This window comes from Rhinoderma darwinii, chromosome 2 (genome assembly GCF_050947455.1).
Source record: "Rhinoderma darwinii isolate aRhiDar2 chromosome 2, aRhiDar2.hap1, whole genome shotgun sequence".
Lineage (NCBI taxonomy): Eukaryota > Metazoa > Chordata > Amphibia > Anura > Rhinodermatidae > Rhinoderma > Rhinoderma darwinii.
Window position 1 is genome coordinate 457,551,495 of NC_134688.1, and position 23,342 is coordinate 457,574,836.

Genomic DNA, 23,342 nt, shown 5'->3' on the forward strand with positions numbered 1-23,342 from the left:
ATGCCAGCCACATGACCCATACAATATGCCAACCACATGACTCATACAATATGCCAGCCACATGACCCATACAATATGCCAACCACATGACCCATACAATATGCCAACCACATGACGCATACAATATGCCAGCCACATGACCCATACAATATGCAAACCACATGACCCATGCAATATGCCAGCCACATGACGCCACATTATGCCAGCTACATGACCCATACATTATGTCAACCACATGACCCATACTATATGCCAGCCACATGACTCCACAATATGCCAGCCACATGAAACATATAATATGGCAGCTACATGTCCTATACAATATGTCAGCTACATGACCCATTCAATATGCCAACCACATGTCCCATACAATATGCCAGCCACATGACCCATGCAATATGCCAGCCACATGACCCATACAATATGCCAGCTACAGTACATGTCCCAAACAATAGGCCAGCTACATGACCCATACAATATGCCAACCACATCCCATAAAATATGCCAACCACATATCCCATACAATATGCCAGCCACATGACCCATACAAGGTGCCTGTCACATACTCTTTTTTTATACACCTTACAAATTGGTGCCACATACCCAATATATCCAATTTTCGTCACATATCACCCATACGAAGAACCTATTATACGAATTGCTTGACCCATGCCTGCCCATACACAGTCCCAGAAACATGCCCATCATGCCAGCCACATGTCCCAATATATAGAGCTTTATACAATTTCAGCCACAGCCCCCATCCCCTTGTGTAGGCACTATAAAGCAATGGCTATAGGAGCTTTGTAAGAATTATGCAGGATGCTTAAAGGGTTATTCCCGTCATAGACATTTAGGGCATATTCACCTCTGGGACCTGCACCTATCTCCAGAATGGGTGTCCCCGCATCCCACCTAATCGGGCGGCCACTGCCCATTGCATTGGGGAAGCAGTTGAGCAAGTGTGGGACCCGCACCTATCAGACATTTATTATTATTGAAATACCTATGATGGGAATAACCCTTTAAGAGGCCTTGCAAACTGGCTCTAATGTGTTGGTGAGTCTCTGAGTTCTGAGCAGAATAAATCAGCACTATATAAGTAACAGAAAATAAATGAGTAATAAATTGGCCAATCCTACAAAATGGCGGCCCGCTGCAGTTTAGAGGCGACAGGTTCGCTTTAAATTCTTAACAAGTATTATACATTTCAAGCTGGAGACACGGCACAGTTTATATATTAAGAACCTGAAATGAGCGAAGACATGATTGTAGGATTATAATATTACCTTAGAATTAAGCTGCTAATGTTACATGTGCCCCTCGGGGGGGATGAAGCGGGGGAGAAAATACAATCTGAGACAATTGTGTAATTACATTTTCATGTTTAAATAAAAAGAAATGACTGTAAGAAAAGATATAAAACTGAGCAGGTAGCGGAGAATATATTACTTCCCGTTACACAAGACAATTCATTATTTTTCTTTTTAATTCCTTAAATGACCCGAGCAATTCCACTAATGTCTGTCAGGAAGACGCAGAGATCAATGGAAAGATATTCAGTTGTGTCGGAAATGTGAGAAAATGCAGCTGCAGTATTACTAATAAGGGTATGTTCACACGTCTTAACAAAGTACGTCTGAAATTACGGAGCTGGTTTCAGGCGAAAACAGCTCCTGAATTTCAGACGTTTTTGCAAGTACTGGCGTTTTTCGCAGCGTCCATTACGGACGTAATTGGAGCTGTTTTTCAATGGAGTCAATGAAAAACGGCTCCAAAAACGTCCCAAGAAGTGACATGCACTTCTTTTTCGCGGGCGTCTTTTTACGCGCCGTCTTTCGACAGCAACGCGTAAAATTACACCTCGTCTGAACAGAACATCGTAAAACCCATTTCAAGCAATGGGCAGATGTTTGTAGGCGTAATGGAGCCGTTTTTTCAGGCGTAATTCGAGGCGTAAAACGCCCGAATTACGTCTCAAAACAGGCAGTGTGAACATACCCTAAATGTCAGGAAAAATACAAAGCCATTAATTGTTGGCTAAATCCCGCTTTAGTTCCCTGTACTGCTGTCAATCATTGACTGCCTTCTAGCCTCCTGAGGATCCTCACCACCTCCATTAAACCAGGGCGACTTACCCATCCCGATGTAGACCAGCACAATGATGTCATACGTCAGGCTGCAGACTACCCAAGCCACAGCCCAGACCTGTGGACTGCACGTTCAGATGCAACATGGGAGCGTGGAAAGGTGAGTTTAATGGCCACTTCTGGTGCACTGTGTGGGATGCTGGATTGGATCATGTGTGGCACTATATCTGGGCCAGTGGCATTCTGCCTTTGCCTGGGTATTTAGAAACAGGGATAGAAATGGTGAAGGAAAGTCTAGCTATGACTCTGTGAATCAATATGGACCTATAGACACCGTGTGGCAATATTCATATACATAATGTTTGGTACTATTCATATGGGTGCTGTGTGGCATTATTTATATGGGCACTGTGTGGGACTATTTATGTGGGTGCTGTGTGAGACTATTGGGACTGTGTGGGACTATTCATATCAGTGCTTTGTATCATTTTATTTATATGGGCGCTGTGTGTTGCTATTCATATGGCCGCTATATAGTACTGTTTATATGGGCGCTGTGTAACACTATTTATATGAGCGCTGTGTGGCACTATTCATATGGGCACGGCATGCAAAATGTAACTGGATACAGTGTTGCACTATTTATCTGTTTACTGTATGGCGATATCATGGCACTCTTTATCTGGGCACTGTGTGGTACTCTTAGGGCTTATTTAGACGAACGTGATATACGTCCGTGCAACGCGCGTGGTTTTCACGCGCCTCGCACGGACCTATATTAGTCTATTAGCCGTGCAGACAGTCAGTGATTTTTACGCACCGTGTGTCCGCTGCGTAAAACTCACGACATGTCCGATATTTGTGCGTTTCTCGCGCATCATGCACCCATTGAATTCAATGGGTGCGTGAAAATCACGCGAAGCACACGGAAGCACTTCCGCGTGACGCTCGTGATTCCCGCAAGAGCAGTAAAAAGTATGAATGAAAACAGAAAAGCACCACGTGCTTTTTTGTTTACAAACATACAAACTGAGTGTCATCATGATGGCGGCTGCGCGAAACTCACGCAGCTGCGCATCATATAGTGATGACACACGGAGCTGTTCAGTGCCTTTTGTGCGCGCAAAACGCTGTGGATAGGGGATGCATGTCTTTTGTAGGAACAACCCCTTCAGTGGCGTCGCGCTGTAGCAGCCATAGCGGCTGCTAGCGGAGCCTCCGGCCATGTGGGGGGCCCGTGCCGGCGGGTGGCACGGGCCCCCTCATGATGCGCTACGGCTGCTATAGCTGTAGTTACGCCACTGTTCTGAACGCTGTATGGTCTGTGGGTCGGTCTTGTGGCAACAAGATCACAATTAAATCAGAAAAAAATTATGACAATATATAACTCGTTTTATTGAACAATAAACACTCCATGCACAGTATAGATACATATGCAAAAGCATATACATAACATGAAGGGTAATTTGCATAAGACAGCTTAAATTACAGTGCTGTGAATATGCACTATCAATCTCGTCCAAGAAAAATAAAGAACATAAAAGGTTACAAGTTTCAAGAAGGCATGTAACAATAGTATCCTCATATAACAATAGATATGCATAAAAATTTCACAATATCACAGCGCCAATTCCTAAGGTCAATAAACCGTTGCGTAGCATACAGAGTGCGTGGCGAGTCACACCAGGAACCCCATACTTTAGAGAATTTGCTTTCACACCTTCTATTTTTATATACCATTTTGGCATATGGTAAGGTGGAGTTTACCAAAGCTTTCCATTGTGAGAAGGAAGGTGGTCTTGGGTGTAAAGGGTATCAGCAACTGCAGGACACCAAAAGGAGTATATCCATGAGCACGCCCATATCATGTGCCAAAAATCTGCTCTAGAGGTCCTACATCTATGGTACTCAGAAGTCGGACTGGCGTCAGTTAACTTTGGTGAGTTATAATTAGTTGTGTCATCCTATTATTGGCAGCTGGAGACACCAATGTATGAGAATTCAACACATCAATCCAGATCTCAGAAGACATCTCAGGTATCAACTCCCTCCATCTTGTCTCAACTACCAGTGGTGCCGCTTTCAATCTAGCCTGAATGAGGAAGGAATAGATTACCGAAATCAAACCCGTAGGACCCTGGGACCTAAAAATCCAATGAGGGGAAAATCTGATATGTTTCTGGTTCTGAGTGGATATTGAATCTGCAAAGCATGACGAAGCTGAAGAAACGTAAAAAAGGAATCTCTGGGTATACCAAAATCTGATTGCAATTGCACAAAAGACTTAATACTTCCCTCACTATACACATCCCCAATACACTTAACCCCACGCAATGTCCAAAACTATGGATCTAGGGCACTTGAGATATGGGGCAGAGATGGGTTATGCCATAAATTGATTTCAGACATAATGTCCACATAATTGAGCAACTTCTTGGTAGCCATCCACACCTGTGCTGCTATTCTATGAAGTGGGAGTAGACTCCTGGACAAGGACGTCGAACCCTCCAATACAGGCCAGAGGTGTGAAACATTCAGATAGGATGCCAAATGGTGCTCACGATTGGGGAGAACTCCCAGTTCAGTCCATGAAGTGAGGTAGCGTAGCTGTCCCGACAGATAATATAAATAGATATCCGGGAGAGAGGCACCACCCATAGACTTGGGTCTCTGGAGTGCACTTAATTTAAGCTTTGATCTATTAGTTCCCCATATAAAGGACGGAAATATGAACATTTTTAAAGAAAGATATTGGGACAGGTACTGCAATGTGTTCCAATATGTAAAGGCACTTGGGGAGTACAATCATTTTTATGAGATTAATACGACCAGAAACAGCAAGGGGTAAGGAACTCCATATTTTAAATTTGGTTTTAATATAATCCAACAGAGGGCGTACATTACTATCCAAGTCTGAACTATAGTGTTTGCTAATCATTATCCCGAGATATTTAAAACTATCAGTTACTTTAAGTCCACATACTGTTGGTTCCCAACCCTGGCCCTGCAATGGCATGAAGTATGACTTGTCCCAATTTATTCGTAGACCAGAATAACTTCCAAATTTGTCAATTAGAGTGATTGCTATGGGCAGAGATTCCGCAATGATGAGAATATTTACAATAATAAAAACATAATAAAATATAAAGAATGCAAAAAACTGTTAAAAAAAACTGTTCTTTTTTTATAATTGCCACACACAATATTCTTCAGTGTTGCATCATTTTATGTTATCACAGTCACACGGCAGTATTTAGCTCATGACGTATTTTGCTTCATTTGTGTGCCGAAACCAGGAATGGGTTCAAGATACATAAGGCTCTGTTCACATCTGCGTTGGGGTCCCGTTCTGACGTTCCGTCAGAGGTTTCCATCAGAATGGGACCCTGAATAGACACAAACTGCCACCGACAGAAACCAGAGGTTTCCGTTTCCATCAGCATTGATTTCAATGGTGACGGATAAGGTGCCCATGGTTTCCATTTGTCTCCTTTGTGCACCGGATCCGTCATTATGCTGGAAGCAATAGCGTAGCCGACTACGCTATTGCTTTCGACAAAACGACGGGTCCGTTACACAACAGACACAAACCAAAATCATGGGCACCTTATCCGTCATTATTGAAATCAATGGTGATGGAAATGGAAACCTCTGGTTTCCGTTGGTGTCAGTTTGTATCTGCTCAGGGTCCCGTTCTGACGGAAACCTCAGACGGAACATCAGAACGGGACCCCAACGCAGATCCTAAGATGTACACATTTTTTCATTTGAATTTTTCTATTTATTTTCCTCTCCTGGTTTTGGCTTCCAAATACTGATGCAAAATACTGACAAAAATACTGCCGTATGAAAGTGGCCTAGGGCTAGCATCACACAAACAGTTTGGATGCAGTTTTTGTGGCAGTTTTTAGCTTAATTTTTTAGTGAATCCAAAAGGAAAGAAAGGTATCAAGAAAAGACTGATGCATCGCCTTCATTTTAGATTCACTTCTGGCTTTGGCTAAAACTGAGCCAAAAGCTGCCACAAAAACTCCACCCAAACTGTTTGTGTACCATATATGGACAGTGATCTCGGGCTTTCAACTATGGAGTCCCCGGCCAGAGCAATGCAAGCTCTCTGGCCGGGGTCTCCTGTCTTGGGAAAGCTCTTGACGTCACTGTCCATATATGGACAGTGAGGCCAGGGCCTTCACCAGGAGCGGAATTGCCGGCCAGAGGATTGCCGATGCTGGAGGGAGTCCAAAACTGGTATATTGTGACACATTTATCAATGTATTTCTGCCAGTTTTCTGGTCTAGATACATTACAAAATATGTTGTTTGGGATGCACATATTTATGAATCCCCAGCACCAAGTTTGCCAAACGTCCAAAAGTGTTGCTAAAAGTGGGCAGAAAAGTGGGCTTCAGACTTACCCTCAATGCAACTCATTTAGGCTGAAATCACACATCGTGACAGTTTACGATACAGTTTTTACAGCCAAATGTAGGACGTCTCTGTCTTTCCTTTATACATTTCCATCTTTTTGGATTCACTCATGGCTTTGGCACAAAAAAACTGCGCATGTGACTCTGGCCTCATAATGTTTGTTATGCTATAGCGTACAAATAAATTGTACCCAGATGACTCGAAGAACAGTTTACACATACGCTCACATTTTCAATGACTGAATAATTCAACGTCTATAATCTTAGGAAATGATTTATTGACTTATGTGTTACTGAATGTTAGAGAGTGAAAGATTAAGGATAAGAAAGTTGATGGTAAAAGCTGCTCAGGTGGTAAATAAGTAACATGGTGACATACTGAACGTGAAGACAAATATTTTTGCAAGACAATTGTTAGATTACAAAGGAGATTTTCAGTTCGTCTAACATCTGCCAGGATTACATTGGATGGTGACCTGTCATATGCTGTCATGCAGTACACAATAACCCATACCATACAGTATAGTGGCCAAATCCCAGTGGCATACACTGGCCAAACAAGACCCTGTTCACACAAAAAAAATTTCAGGCAGAAACAATCTGCCTTCAGAATTCCTACAGGAAATTTGAGGCAGATTTTAAACTGCCTGCACGTATTTTTCGCTGCGTTTTTTTGCCCACGGCCATTGAAGCTAATGCAAGCAAAAAACGCTGTGAAATACGCTCAGAAATGAGCGCCGCATGTTTTTCTGCCTCCCATTGTCAGAGGTGGAAACTGCAGCAAGAAAGGACATGCTGCTTTTTTTTCCGCAAATGGCCAAAAGTGGTCCAGGAAAAAAAACGCCTCTGCCTTACATTGAAATCAATGGGGGCGATTTCAGCTGTTTAGTGGTGCTGATTCCAAAGTGTTCTCCGCGTCAAAATCAGCGGCAAAAAAAAACTAGTGAACTGACACACTAGCATTTCGTTTCATAAATAACAGTACTGTACAGTGCCACCACTACCACCAAACACTGCAAAAATAATATACTGTACAGTGTCTAAGAAGCAGTGCCGCACAATGCCGCAGTAACTACCACCATACAGTGGCACAATAATAGCACCATACGTAAAGTAATCTAATAACAGTGTTACACAATGTCTAAATAATACTGCTATCAGAGATGCCCCCTTCAGTCCAGGTGTTTGAGGCAACCTCTTCAAATTCACATCCCTAGGGTCATAGCTAGAAATGAAAGGACCCCATAACAAAATTAGATGGGCTATAGGATAGCAGAGGTTACAATTACACCTGAACTGAAACAGTAGCATAAGTAACAATAATTAAAGGTATTAATATTAGCGCCATGAATCAGAGAACCCACATAGTAGTGCTAGATAGTAGAAAGCCACTAATTTATTATTGCCCAAAAAAGGAACAATTGCATCTGAGCGGACCCCCTCAACCTCTGGACCCCATATTGGCTGCTACATATATAGTTACACCCATGCACATCCCTAAGACCAGCCCTGATCACAGAAATGTCTTTCTTCAAGAATATCTGCATTCAAAATGAAAGACTTTGAGGTACCAGATGAAACACTGTCTCTCCATGTACAGTTAGGTCCAGAATTATTTGGGCAGTGACACAATCTCCATGATTTGGGCTCCGCTGACACCACATTGGATGTGAAATGAAACAACTGAGATGCAATTGAAGTTTAGACTTTCAGGTTTACTTCAAGGGGTTGAGCAAAAATATCCTGTGAAACGTTTAGGAATTGCAACCATTTTTCTACACAGCCACCTCAGTGCCTTTGGCAGCCATGCATGGCCATGCCACCACACTGCCCCCACCATGTATTACAGAGGATGTGGTGTGCTTTGGATCCTGATCCGTTCCAAGCCTTCTTCATACTTTCTTCCTCCCATCATTCTGGTACAGGTTGATCTTAGTTTCATGCTGTTCCAGAACTGGGTGGCTTCTTTACATGTTGTTTGGTAAAGTCTAATCCGGCCTTTCTATTTTTGAGGCTGATTAATGGTTTGCACCTTGTGGTGAACCCTCTGTATTTGCTCTCATGAAGTATTTTCTGTATGATAGACTTAGATACTGATACATCTACTTCCAGGAGAGTGTTCTTCAATTAGGTAGATGTTTTGAAGGGGTTTTTCTTCACTATGGAAAAGGATTCTGCGATAATCCACTACTGTTGTCTTCCATGGACGTCCAGGCCTTTTGGAGTTCACGAGATCACCAGTACACTTAAAGAATGTACCAAACTGTTGATTTGGTCACTCCTGATGGATTTCTTCATTTTTTTTCAGCCTAACGGTGGTCTGTTTCACTTGCATTGAGAGCTCCTTTGACCTCATGTGGTGGGTTCACAGCAACAGCTTCCAAATGCAAATGCCTCACCTGGAATCAACTCTAGACCTTTTACCTGCTTAATTCATGATGGGTTAACGAGGGAATAGCCCATGCAGCCCATTAAATAGCTTTTTAGATAATTGTCCAATTACCTTTGGTCCCTTGAAAAAGAAGCAGCTACATATTAAAGCGCTGTAATTCCTAAACCCTTCCTCAAATTAGGATGTGAGTACCCTCAAATTAAAGCTGAGATACTGCACTTTAAGCCCATATTACTTATATAACTGCATATTCAATATGTTTTGGTAAACAGCTAAAATGCCAAAACGTGTGTTACTGTCCAAATACTTCTGGACCTAACTGGACTTCCTTTTTAGAACTAAAATTCTGTACTGATTAATTTCATAACATATCGTTACACAGGGAGGAGCTCAGTTTTTCTGAAACCGAGCTCCAAATCCCCTGCATAGCCATTGTAAAGGATCTGCCAGACACAGCTTCTGTGTTGACTCCCGTGGGTAATCAGTCTGCACCTGCTCCTAAGTCTGAGAGAGTGACACGATCTTCTACCAGTCAGGCTGGGAGGCTGAGGAGTGGGAGAGCCTATCACACCCTGGCCAGACGGAGCTAGCTCCCGCCCTCTGTCTATTTATACCTGCATTTCCTGCTCCTCCTTTGCCTGTGATTCTTTTCTGTTTCCTGGCTCTGCTGCTCCTGCTATGATTATTGACCTTGCTTAATTTTTGACCCTGGCTTTACTGACTACGCTCCTGCTCTGCGTTTGGTACCTCGTGCACTCCTGGTTTGACTCGGCTCGTTCACTACTCTTTTTGCTCACTGTGTTGCCGTGGGCAACTGCCCCATTTCCCTTAGCTTCTGTGTACCCTTGTCTTTTTGTCTGTCGTGCACTTATTAAGCGTAGGGACCGTCGCCCAGTTGTACGCCGTCGCCTAGGACGGGCCGTTGCAAGTAGGCAGGGACTGAGTGGCGGGTAGATTAGGGCTCACCTGTCTGTCTCCCTTGCCCGCCATTACAGCCATAGAGTTAAATGATAACATTAGGGCTGCCTGCAGGCACCACTAGGGGGAGCAGATTTATTATTGAGTTCAATAGCCAGAATTTCACTATTTATGTATGAAGGGAATAGGAAATTTGGAGCTCTCAGTTAGAAAAACTGAACTCCAACCCCTTGAAGATATATTATGAAAGTTATCATTACAGAATATTGGTCTTGTTTACATTAAAAAGACAAAATTATGAAAAGTCCCTTTAATGCGTTGCCAGAATACAGACAATTGAATGATCTACAGTATATACAATATATTCTTCTTTAAATAGGATGCAATAAAAAAATCATAAATATTTTTTTCCCCACCATTCAAAGAAGCAGTCATATTTATAAAAAAAAAAAAAAAACCCTAGGTGCATATCTGTACAAACTAAAAAATGTGCCATTTTCATTGATTCTGATGATCTACAGCACAATACCCTCCCTTTTTATGAAGCCACGTTCCTTCAATAAACTGGGAAGGTACATAGGGATCAATGGTGTACAGAGGTAGTACCATAACACATATCAGATGTAATAGATTTAGGAATAACTTTGCTAAGAAGTCACCAGGGGAATTTTAACAAGGTGTAAAGAAAATATCTGCAAAAGTGGAAAATTCCTTTAAATATTCTCAGAATTTAGTTGATGTATAATGTCAGAAAGTGTAAACTAAGTGTGTCGTGTCTGACTGTCATGTTCCTTCACCATAAAATATATAAGTAGGTTATTAACTCTAACTCTCAAGGTTTTATAATGAGACAATAAAGTAAAAGAATTCCTCTTATTCATGAAGAAAACACAATTTCATTTTTCTTGTATTTCTCCAGCGTTCAGTAGAAATCTTTACACCTTGGAGCCAGCAAAAGGAGGACAGGGAGCGTATAATAAGAGGGTGAGTATTCATGTCTTGTAGCGTAATGCTCAGGTTGAGGGACTCAGTTACCATGGGTAATAAGGATTTCTCACTGAAAGGGTTTATATTTGGGATAATTGTTGGTCTCCTTTAAATGGTCCCTGCTAAGCAAAGAGATCTGTCTCGAATGGCGTGGAGTTTGCGTGTGGGAGGGGGCACCATAATTTGGTTTGCCATGAACGCCGTTGCTACCAGGGATCCTGCCATCTTGCATTACATACTGTAAGTGTACAATACATTTTTGGCCTTTCCTTTGTTGTGTCATCTGGTAACTATTACAGTATTTTTAGAGGCTGTCACAAGAAGACCACCCCTGTTCATGTGCCCTATTAGGGTATACGGACGTCATAGAGGGTAGTCACCTGGTCAGGACCGTCTCCTACAAACCAAAGTGGAGAGTTACTAATAAACAGGGGCTCTCCGACTGGAGGCCAGCCACCGATTACATGATCGCCTATTTTTTTGTACGGCTGACATGTAATACTACATTTTGGCTGCTGTGAGGAAACTCTATGGCCAGTCGCATCCTTCCCTGGTAATATCACGTATGGAAGCTGGACCTGCAGCAAAGGTTGTCACATCGAAAAATTTTCTACAAAATTTTCATCGTAGGAGTCAGAATTTTTTGATTCGTACATTGTTTTGAAGAAGCGAATTGTGCGAACATAGGAGATCCTGTGGCTGTGTAGTACCATAGATCCTTTGTGTGCCGCCCTATGATGCTCTGTATTGCGCCTTATGGCATCGTTTCAGCGTCCAATTAAGCATTTCACATTTGCATTTCTTCTGTTTATTTCTATTAGTGATGTTTTATGGCTTTGTACAATTGAGACGCAATACAGTCGCGTGCATGAGACGCTCGTAAGCAATAACAACCAAAATTCAAGCACAAATTGCACCCAAAAAAAGAGGCATAAGCAATTTATTATGTGCTTTAGACTCTTTTTATGCCTACCTTAAAAAAGTGTCGAGAAAAATGGGCGTAGGGTAAACTTACTAAAGACGTGTGCCATTTGGCATAAGATATTGCTGTAAATGTGTGCCAGTTGTGTGGTCGCGCTACTCTAAATATGTTATGCCATGTGCATAATTTTGATAAATTTGGTGCAATTTGCACAATTTTCACCGACTCCAAAATTCCTGGTTCTTATGACACTAATAATAAATCTCCCCCCAATGTTTTGAACTGTAATAGTTCTGCAATGAAGCATCACACAGCACGGGCGACATCTTGTTATATTCATAGGAGAAGTTCTTTATTTTCCCCACTGTCACAAAATTTGCAGTTCATTTTGCAATTTACTTTGCAGCCTCTCCGCGCGCTCGTGTTTCATCCTTATTAAATTAAGGAAGCGGAGCACTGGCGTCTAATTTATCTCCCAAGTAATAAACGCAATTCCGTCTTTATTTATTGGCCAAAAGGACTTTTCAAATAAGAATACTTAGAGCAGAAATGTTATTGCAAAACATTATTATGTTTATAAAATACTTCATTGTATGCACATTAACGCTGATTGACAACCCAATAGTTTGGGGACTATAAGTCCCAACATATATTTTAGTATGGCGTCTGATCAACATATAATACCGCGTACATTTTATAGAATAAATCCATCTAAAAAGGTGAATAACTTTCAAGCTTATTGTTATCCACTATATATGTACCAATGTCTTGCTTATATCCTCTCTTCTCTATTCACATCTGAAGGGAAAGCAAATCTGCTGCTTGTTTTTAACCCCTTCCCGCACCATGACATAACATTACGTCAGAATGAGGACTAACTTCCTGCACCTCGACATACAGTCGCGGTGAAAGTGCAGGCACAAAAGCCAGGGATGGGAAATAACTCCAATCCCGGACGTTTCACCCTTTAGATGCCGCGGTGAATAGCAACCACGGCATCTAAGGAGTTTAACAGAGGGAGGGGGCTGCCATACAGTGTTGAAATAGTTCCAACATGCACTGCATGTGTAATCTAATAGGAGTGCTGATCAATTAAGATTTAGATTTGTGATTGCCACACGCACCCCTGAGGTCTTATTTTTAGAATGGGAGGCAGATGAACCATGCGCGACCGCACAGGTCGGCCCTGCATTATGGTAATTAGGAAATGGCAGAATTTAGGTTTGGATATGAAATTAGAAAATAAAATTATGTCAGAGAAAATCAGTATAAATACTGATGTTACTCTCCATTTGTAGATTTAAACTGTGAATTATTATTAAATTGCTGATCCCGGGTTGTCCGTGATTAGAAAGGGTCTACTTTGGTTTAGTGCCACTCTTGTAAATAGGTTGTTTCTGGTATTGCAGTTCATCCCCATTTAAGAGAAAACCAGAGCTGCAATACCTGACACAACTCATAAACAAAGTGGCACTGTTTCTTTTTTATAATTCTAAAAAATTCCTTTAAGTGGAGTTTTGCTATTAGCGAGCATTAGGGTAAGGCCACAAGGTGCGTCGTTGACTCGGATTTCTTGCTGTTCTGTTGCGTTTGAAAACCGCATGCGGTCACCTGCATGCATTTTTTGTCTCTGTAATGCTGCAGTTCTGTTGCGGTTTTTTTATGCACATATTTTATGGACATAGTTTTCACCCGTGTTGAAGTTTGTTAGGTGCTGCCTGTATATAGTTCATTACAAGGCATTACAGAACTGTTACCAAAAACGCAAGCAGTTCAGCAACAACTTTGGCAGCGCGGTCATTAACTGCATGCGGTCGGACATTATGAAGATGCAGTCAACCGCACAAAAAACACATTGTAATATAATAGCAGCAGTCTGTCCATAACAAGAATTTCACCATTGACTTCTATTAAAAAATGACTTGCTGCAGTTTAAAAATGCAACATAAACGCAACGTGGCCACACCCTTAAGGTGGAATCAGTAAAATCCAATGGTCTGGCATACATCAAAAATATTGTCGAATAACATATCAAATTGTTATTTTACTGGTCATGGGATGGAAACAAAAATGTAAGTGATTTGATGGGGATTTTCAATTATTAGTACAAAACTTTTTGTGTACTTTTTGTGCACTTGTATTAAACTATAAATAGCCACCTATTTTTTTAGATATTAATTTCCATTGAATTCAGTATAACATTTTCACAGGATGAGCATCAAAGAGATGTAGAGGAGAGGACAGGAACTGTTCCTTTTTATAGCAGGCATTGATTCAATTTTCTGACGGTAACAGAGTTCAACATGTGCCAAATTTATTAAGAGATGTGTGTCTTTTAATAGATTTAGCGCAAATGAATTCAATTTTCTCTGTTACTTAGATGGAAGATGGGTGGAAGAATGGCTGCAGGATCAGACTACACATGGCTTGTTTGTAGTCTGTTACCATGGAGACACATAGGCCTGCATAGGAGCTGTACACAAACCATGGGAGATTTTTTAATCAAGACTATGTACAAAGTTGCTTTATTACCCTTATGATTATTGGTGGGAAATATCTTTTAAAGGGTTATTTCATAAAATGATGGTAAAACACTTTTTTTCTGTCCTCCACCAAGCCTGATTATGCAGGGATGGCAGTGCTGTTTTAGTCCTGTGTCCACTACAATGTTCTCCCTGTATCGCGGCGCTCCCGGCCCCTTGCTGTGCAAAAACAGTGCTAAACCAGCTTTGTGGCCCCTTCATTCTCAGGATCCGTGGAGTTCCCAGACTCAGACCCCTGCAGACCTCAAAATGAAGTCCTAGTAATATGCTGTCACTTTATGAGATGGGAATAACCTTTTAAAGGTCTATACTATCCTGCTAGACATACATTATATGGTCAAAAGTGTGTGAACACCCCTCCTAATTATTAAGTTTAGGTGCATCGTCCTCACCCATTGCAAACCGGCACAAAAAATCAAGCTCACAACCGTGCAATCTTAAATCTCAAAACTGCCTCTTGAAGTGACAACAGCACCAGAACCGTGCGCCGGGAGCTTCATGAAATGTGTACCAACCGGTGGAGTAGCTACACACAAGACTAAGATCACCATGCACAATGCCAAGCGTCGGCTGGAGTGATGTAAAGCACGTCGTCTGTGGACTCTGGAGCAGCGTGTTCTCTGGAGTGATGTATTACGTCTCTCTTTCTGGCAGTCTGATGGAGGAATCTGGGTTTGACGGATGCCAGGAGAATGTTACCTACTGGAATACATAGCGACTACTTAACGTTCAGTTGAGGTGGGGTAATGGTCCGGCCTTTTTTTTCAGGGTTTAGTCTCTAATTTCCAGTGAAGGGTAATGTTAAGACATTTTACACATTTGTAGCTTGCAACTTTTTGGTAACAGTTTGTGGTTTTGCCCTTTCCTGTTCCCACATGACTGTGCCCCTCGGCACCCTGCGAGGTCCATAAAGACATGGGTTGAGGAGATTGGTGTAAAGAAACTTGAGTGGCTGCAGAGTCCTGACCTCAACCCCATCCAACACCTTTGGGATGAATTGGAACGCGGATTGTGAGCCGACCTTCACCCCAACATCAGTGTCTGACCCACAAATGATCTTTTGGCTGAATGGGCACAAATTTCAACAGACGCTCTAAAATCTTGTGGAAAACCTTCTCAGAAGAGTGGAGGCTGTTATAACTGCAATAAGGGGCCCAACGTTATATTAATGCTCATGGTTTTGGAATGGGATGTCCAACAAGCTCATATATGAGTGATGGTCAGGTGTCCACATACTTTTGGCCATATATGCTATTGGGAAGTCAAATCACAGGACTTATACTATACATGTGCCAGTGCCAAGCAAAACATGCACCAAAGAAAATGTTTTTTTCTGAGTTTTTTTTTCTGTTTTCATTAATAACGGATAATTAATACTTATATTTTGAAACAAGCAATGCGTCTGCAAGCGGAAATTACCCTCCCCCCCTGAATAATTACAATAAATGCTTTCCATTCAGGATTCCTGAAATATAAGGACATGAGTGTGTTATTCATAGTCTTTGCCCATAGTCCCTCAGTTTACAAAATATCGGCTTCCAGTTTTGTGTAAATATGTTTATAAATGACTTTATACCTTTCTCCTGCCAGGCCGAATCCAAAAACTGAACAGCAGGAAAGTTCAGCCATGTATTAATCTCGTGCTAGAGATACATTAACAGGTAGAGTGGCATCTAGTTTCTCACTTGGTATTGGCAGATACACAAAATTAATTCTAATCTGTGATTGCACCAGAGATTTCATGGTCGCCTTTACTTCTGCAGCATGTACGGCATGTTGGCATCTTATAAACCGATGGGATGCCCCTAGGATCAGATTGGCCCACCACAGAACATGAGGAATCTCCGGCGGGCCCGGGCCCCGAAATGATAAAGGGCCACGTCCACATCAGAGGGAGCCTATAAGGTCCTGTGCAGTTTATGAGGCATTTGGTAAGTGCAGTTCTATGAAAATGTCATGATGGCCCACAAGAGAAATTGTCAATTGAATTAACTCTTTAGTGACATACTAAAAATATCATAGTTCGTAGATCACATGTCGCCAGTCTCTAGATGACATCATTATTTCATGACGCTGACGACAGAGATTGGGTGACTCTGCACATGGATACATTTGATGTCACTATAGTATGAATATATACGTTAAAGATCACATCTGAAAATGTCACAACTTACCGAACTTAGAGGCACACACCCAGATTGCCTCTGTCTTTTGTGGTGGCACTGAGTCTATCAGTGTGGCAGACACAATGTCCCTCATGCCAGCCACAGTGCCTCAATGACAGCCACAATGCCCCCACAACAGCCGCAATATCCAATGCTCCATGGTAGCCACAATGCCCTCCAATGCCCATCTTTTTAGCCACACTGCCCTCCTTTGTTCCCTAAGCCCAGCCCGTGCTTACCTGCTGCGGACAGACTTCTCTACGTCTGAATTCAGCACTGATATTCTCATGTCACACGCAGTAATTGTCATCAGCAACTATGTCAGTTACTCAGAAAAGTGGAAGCCGCCGTAACCGAATTATATGAGGTGATACCACTTCTAGTTTTCCATTGCATTTGTATCCTAAGGAGACAGGTACAAGAGAAAGTGGAGATTGCCGCCCGTGGCACCGTGCTAAAGAACTTGTGCACATGGCCAGGATTTGTGATGCAACAGGCTGGCATAGTTAGGGGGTACTGTGGTTGGCACTATTATGTAGATACTGTGGCTGTTACTGTTATGGCAGCACTGCTGCTTTCACTGTTATGGGGGTACTGTGTCTACAACTGTTATGAGGCACTGTTAATGTCTCTTATTGTAGCTCTGCATCTATTGCAGTTATGGGGGCACTGAGTCTGGCACTGTTATGGTGGTACTGTGGCTAGCACTCGTATGGTGGGACTGGGGCTGGTACTGTGCATGTCATTGCCTTTTATAGGGGTACTGTGGCTGTCACTGTTATGGGGCAGTGTGACTATCACTGTTAGGGGGAACTGTGGCTGTTACTGTTATGGGGCACTATGACTGTCTCTTATGGCAGCTCTGCATTTGTTGCAGACACTGTGGATGACACATTGTCTTTTATGGGGGTACTGTGGCTGTCACTGTTATGGGCTAGGGTGACTGTTACTATAGTGGGGGCACTGTGCCTGGCACTGTCATGTTGGCACTGTGGCAAGCAGTGGTATGGTGGCACTGTGGCTGGCACTATGGTCTATGGATGTCATTGTTATGGGGTACTATGGCTGGCAGCATTATGGGGAGATTTAGACGTTTTGCTGTGGCACCGAGCAGTCTCTCTTTTCCATCTCCAAGAATCTGCAGGTATAATATTTAATATAACGACAGTAATATGAGGGATAAATCAGCAGACAAGAAAATAATGCAGAAGAGTCATTACACGGTTGAAGTGGTTGAATTGTTAAAAAATAATATCCAATGTCCAATGTCACACGGTGAAGCTCGTCCTGTTTTTCAGGTCAGGCAAGATGTATTTCAGATAGAAGATTGATGCTTGGGGTAGGATGTGGAAATCTCTAAGGACAATTTATATTTGGAAGACATAGAGGGATGTCAAACAACCAAAGGTCACCACTGAGATAAAGATCTTCCCCCAACAGGAATGGTATCATATAAGTGATAGGAGATCTTTATCTCACCGGTGGTGACCTGGAATTGGATGACATTTTCTCCGACAAAATATGTTCTGCTTGTATATTTGTGTCGGCGCTCCTAAAATAATTCTAATTTATTCTACTAAATATATATTAATAGACACAAATTAGAAAGTTATATTACTATTTGAAATATGCAGCATGTATGTAATCTAAACCATCCTCACCCCCAGCTGTACACACTGCAATTTGTACATGGTAAAGTCCCTGGTGTGGTTGTCTAAGACTGTGAAGTGGTTAATGACAAAGTCCCTGGTGGTCTAGGAATGTGAAGTGGTTAATGATAAAGTCCCTAGTGGTCTAAGGCTGTGAAATGGTTAATAATAAAGTCTTTGGTGGCCTAGGAATATGAAGTGGTTAATGATAACGTCCTTGGTGGTCTAGGAATGTGAAGTGGTTAATGATAAAGTCCCTAGTAGTCTAAGACGGTGAAGTGGTTAATGATAAAGTCCCTGGTGGTCTGAGAATGTGAAGTGATTAATGCTAAAGTCCCTGGTTGTCTGAGAATGTTACGTGGTTAATGATAAAGTCCCTGGTGGTCTGAGAATGTGAAGTGGTTAATGATAAAGTCCCTGGTGGTCTGAGAATGTGAAGTGATTAATGATAAAGTCCCTGGTGGTCTGAGAATGTGAAGTGGTTAATGATAAAGTCCCTGGTTGTTTAGGAATGTGAAGTGGTTAATGATAAAATCCCTGGTGGTCTTGGAATGGGAAGTGGCTAATGATAAAGTCCCTGGTGGTCTAGGAATGTGAAGTGGTTAATGATAAAGTCCCTGGTGGTCTAGGAATGTGAAGTGGTTAATGATAAAGTCCCTAGTGGCCTAAGACTGTGAAATGGTTAATAATAAAGTCTCTGGTGGCCTAGGAATATGAAGTGGTTAATGATGAAGTCCCTGGTGGGCTAGGAATGTGAAGTTGTTAATGATAAAGTCCCTAGTAGTCTAAGACGGTGAAGTGGTTAATGGAAAAGTCCCTGGTGGTCCAGGGCAGTGAAAGTTTCCATGCTCCACTCCCAGGTTGCTCCTTGGAGTCAAATCCTTTGGTAGTGTGGCCCTGGGCTATTGTCCAGTTTGCCAACCCCATAAAGCAGCCCTGCATAGAGGCAGCCATGATGCAACTATGAGGCCCCTGGAGACAGACGTCCCCTTTCTAGGTTGGTTTTGTGTGGTCTCCAGAGCAACTGCAATGTTAGTTAACGGGAACGTGGAAAATATTCTTGATGAAAATGGGAAGAAGGTGCAGGACCTCGTTTTGCAGGTGGTTACAAGTGTGATGGTGTCAAGCAGCTCCTGAAAAGCTCCTCATTTTTTATCTTTGCTATGGGCCTCCCCGTCCTGTGTCCTTAACTTGTTTGTGGAAGAAGAGAAGTGACAACACCTCTCCCAGACAGTCTTGGCACTTTTTTGACCCCCTGCAAAAAGAAAAACTAATCATGTAGGGTGAATTCATTAAGGGGTGGAATTCCTCTATGGAATTTTTTCATTCTTCACATTTCCTCTATTTGCATTGATACATTGAAACTTTATTTGCATTGCTGTGTAAAATATTTGCCCTTTTATCATTTCCTTTTCTCTTTTGCTGCTTTCCTCTTTTACTTTAGTTGTTTGCAAGTGGGTTTATTAATCTTCAAAACTCTCAATCTGTCCAATCAGGTCAATACAAAACAAAAGAATGTGGTTTCTCGGGCACGGAGACCTGTTCCCCAGCGACAGCTTATCACGTCTCTTTATTCTCTTTCATAGAACGGCTGCAGGTTTTTGGAAGACGTCCATGCACTGGAAATAGTTGCTGTTTATCCAAGCGGTGGATGAATTGTGTATGTGTGTAGACCGCCCTCCACCAGACTTCTTCACCCTGTCAACGGTTGAGATGTAGCACGGGAGAAGGAGCAGATACGAGCGGAGAGGTAACAGTTATTGCAATGAAGAATCCTTTGTTGGTCTAACCACTCCCCTTCCAGCTATCATGTCGTTGGCTGGCAAACTCGTTCAACCTGATAAACAGGTACTTTTGCTCCACTTGGTGGTATTTCAATTTTAGAAACTGTTCAGTACATAAAATTCCAACCAGTCTCTGCAGGATTTGAGTTGGTAGCAGGTGGCTGAGACGTGTTCTTCAGTTTTTCTCAGTGGAGATCTTATTGTGCTCTTGGCGTGCACCTGATACCTGTCATCCAGCTTCTTCTGCTACACAGCCACCGCAAAAACATCATGAACAAAGGTGCCGTGCAAATCGCCGGACTGGTACTAGGATGCATTGGCATTATCGGCACTTGCGCTGTGACGGGTATGCCACAATGGAGGGTGACGGCTTATATCGAGAACAATATTATAGTGTTTGAGGGTCTCTGGGAAGGCCTATGGATGAACTGCGTCCGACAAGCCAACATAAGAATGCAGTGTAAAATATATGACTCCCTGCTGGCACTTACGCCCGATTTGCAAGCAGGTAGAGCGTTGATGTGCATCGCGGTGGTCTTGTCAGTCATGTCCTTCATGATTGCTGTCATTGGCATGAAATGCACCACCTGTGCAGAAGACAACGAGAAGTCCAAAGGTATTATACTTCTTGTAGCAGGAATTTCTTTCATCTTATCCGGTATCCTAGTATTGATTCCAGTTTCCTGGACCGCCAATCAAATCATCAGAGATTTCTACAACCCCTTGGTCAACGCAGCGCAGAAGAGAGAGCTAGGGGAAGCTCTCTACCTGGGTTGGACATCAGCGCTCTGTCTTGTGTCTGGTGGGATCATTTTGTGTTGTGTGTGTACCTCCACTGAGACGAAGTACCAATATTCTCTGCCCCAAAAGTCAGCTGCGTCAAATGTCCCTCGAGAAAAGGTGGCGAGGAAGACTTCGAGTTTGTATTCAAAAAGTCAATACGTTTAGCCATATATTTTGTGCTGCCAAAATATTATGGAGGACGGACCGAATTTGAATGTATGAAAATGTCATCTGTTTGCACTGTTCTTGGACTACGAACGTTTAAAGGAAAACTTTTGAGCACTTGGAACTTATAGATTGGCATAATGCCATCACTGGGTGGAAGGAGACAGTTTTGGTTTACGGAGTGGCTGTGAAGATTTACAATATCTCATGTAAAGAACATCCAAAAGGCAAACCGTCCGACAGTCCATGTAGGAGACATTCTACAAAAGTCATGCCTCAAAGTGGAAATCTTTGATGGAAACTTGTAAGGAGACTTTGCTGGCAGGCAGGTGAATGTAGACGCTAAGAAAAACGAATTATTGTAATATATGAAGTTATTGGATTTTTTTCAATGCATTTTTTATATGGCAAATATTTAGGCTGTATATAGGTCTAAGGCAAGTCTCTCATTCATTAATTATTGTATATATGTTTTGGTGTGAGTATAAAACTTTCACTGAGTATGAAAATGATTGATAGGTAAGGTGGCATTTCATGTAAATTTTAAAATAAATAGGTTTAATGCTGTATTTTATGCTATGGTATGTACAATTACTACAGGCAAGACCTCATAGAGGCACATGGAGTTCCTGTGGCTCCATACCAGGGAGACATCGGCACGCTGTGCGCCGACCTATAGCGCCTCTATATGGTCTGTATTACAGGGATATTCTGCATTGGTTCTAGGGGAAAATACCCCTGTAATACAGCATCCAATTGAACATGGTACATATGAATCTGATTAGGGGCGGACACAGATAGCTGAGGGCCCCTGTGCGAAAACACTATATGGGCCCCTTGCTCTATAATATCTCATCATAAATCACACCCTTATGTCTCGCTAAGAATCTATCAGTAATTGTTAGCCATAAAATGTATTATCTCAGGCATTTACATGATGTCTAATAGACAGAAGAAGGCTACTTTAACCCTTTCCCGTCGCTCCACCCCATTTACATCTGGAAGGGGTATTTATATATGGCGCCCGCTCAGAAGAAGAGTGGCCGCCATAGCTGCCGGGTGACTGCTGTGTTGCAGAGTAGGGACCCAGCGGCAATGTTTGTAATTGGAATAATTTCTGATTGCAAGAATTTAACCCCTCAGAAGTCGGTGTCGGCTGTGACTACCGGCATCTGAGGGGTTTTTGCTGTCCCTTTCACTTCGTTGCCGGTCACCGGCTCCTGCATGGCGAGATTGCAGGAACCAGTCTACTCCTCTAGCAGCTGGGAGCCTTGTGAACGCTCCCAGCCCTTCTAGAGGAAGATTTCTATTGAGACCCCTTTCCCTAGATCACATATAAATAAACAATAATAAACACATTAGGTATCCACATGACCCAAAATGCCCAAACTATAAAAATATTTATCCAATATGGTGAACGTTGTAACGGGGAAAAAGGTAAAAATGGCCGAATTACAGTGTTTTTGCCACTTCAACCCCCCAAAAAAATGTAATAGAAAGTGACTGAGATGGCAGACATTCCCCAAAATTGTATTAATAAAAATGACATCTTTCCACGTACAAAAAGACGCCTTACACAGCTCTGTTCACAGAAATATAAAAAAGTTACGGGGCTCACAATATTTCAAACGTAATTTTTTTTTGAAGGTACTAAAACATAACAAAAAACTATATAAATGTGGTATCACCCTGTTCATACTGACACGTAGAATAAAGGTAATGTGTCGTTAAAGTGAACACCGTAAAATCGAAACCCATATGAAAATGGCGGAACTGCTGTTTTTTTTCCAATTCCACCCGTTCTGAATTTTTTTGAAAGCGGGGAGGAAAAAACAAAAGAATAAAAACAATAACTAGTCCTTTGAAAGTGATTTTATTTTTTTTAATAAAAATCAGTGTGTTTGCTACAACTTTCAAATTAGTTTTTCTTAAATTATTTTTACTTTTTGAGATACAGCTGCTTTGTATCCCGTATACAGAGCAGCTGTATAGTTTGCTGAATCCTGTACCCGTCAGGCCAGTGGGACTGACACACAGGATCCACCTGCAATCTATCACATCTAAGTTATAAACTTAAATGTGATCAGTAGCAACTCGATCCTGTGTCAGAGACACGCAGGACCCGCCGATACTGAACCCGTCAGTCCCACTGACCTGACGGGTACAGAATTCAGCAAACGATACATCTTCTCTTTATACAGGATACAAAGCAGCTGTATCTCAAAAACTAAAAATAATTTTTAATAAAAACGAATTTGAAAGTTGTACCAAACACACTGATAGACATTTTTATTAAAAAAATAAAAATAAAATCATTTTCAAAGGTTTACATAGCCTTTAAGGTTGCACTAATGGTATGTCCACCCCTGAATCTGAGATAAGAAACCTCCATATGTCTCTGTATAGCCGTACAGTAGCACCCCAAAGACTTCTACAGACACCATATTATGGTTCCATACAATTTGGAGGTTGTCCTGAGTCCTAATACAGTTTAAGGCATAAGGCCTAAAGGGTCCTA

The 23,342-nt window shown here is 42.0% G+C and overlaps 1 protein-coding gene across 1 annotated transcript; it reads left to right on the forward strand.

Annotated features, from left to right (window-relative positions):
* The first annotated feature begins 20,146 nt into the window (after window positions 1-20,146).
* On the forward strand, window positions 20,147-20,854 carry LOC142741587 (claudin-8-like). The gene has a single exon (XM_075850953.1). It carries the CDS (start codon window positions 20,147-20,149, stop codon window positions 20,822-20,824), a length of 678 nt encoding a protein of 225 aa, XP_075707068.1. The 3' UTR covers window positions 20,825-20,854.
* The last annotated feature ends 2,488 nt before the right edge of the window (window positions 20,855-23,342 follow it).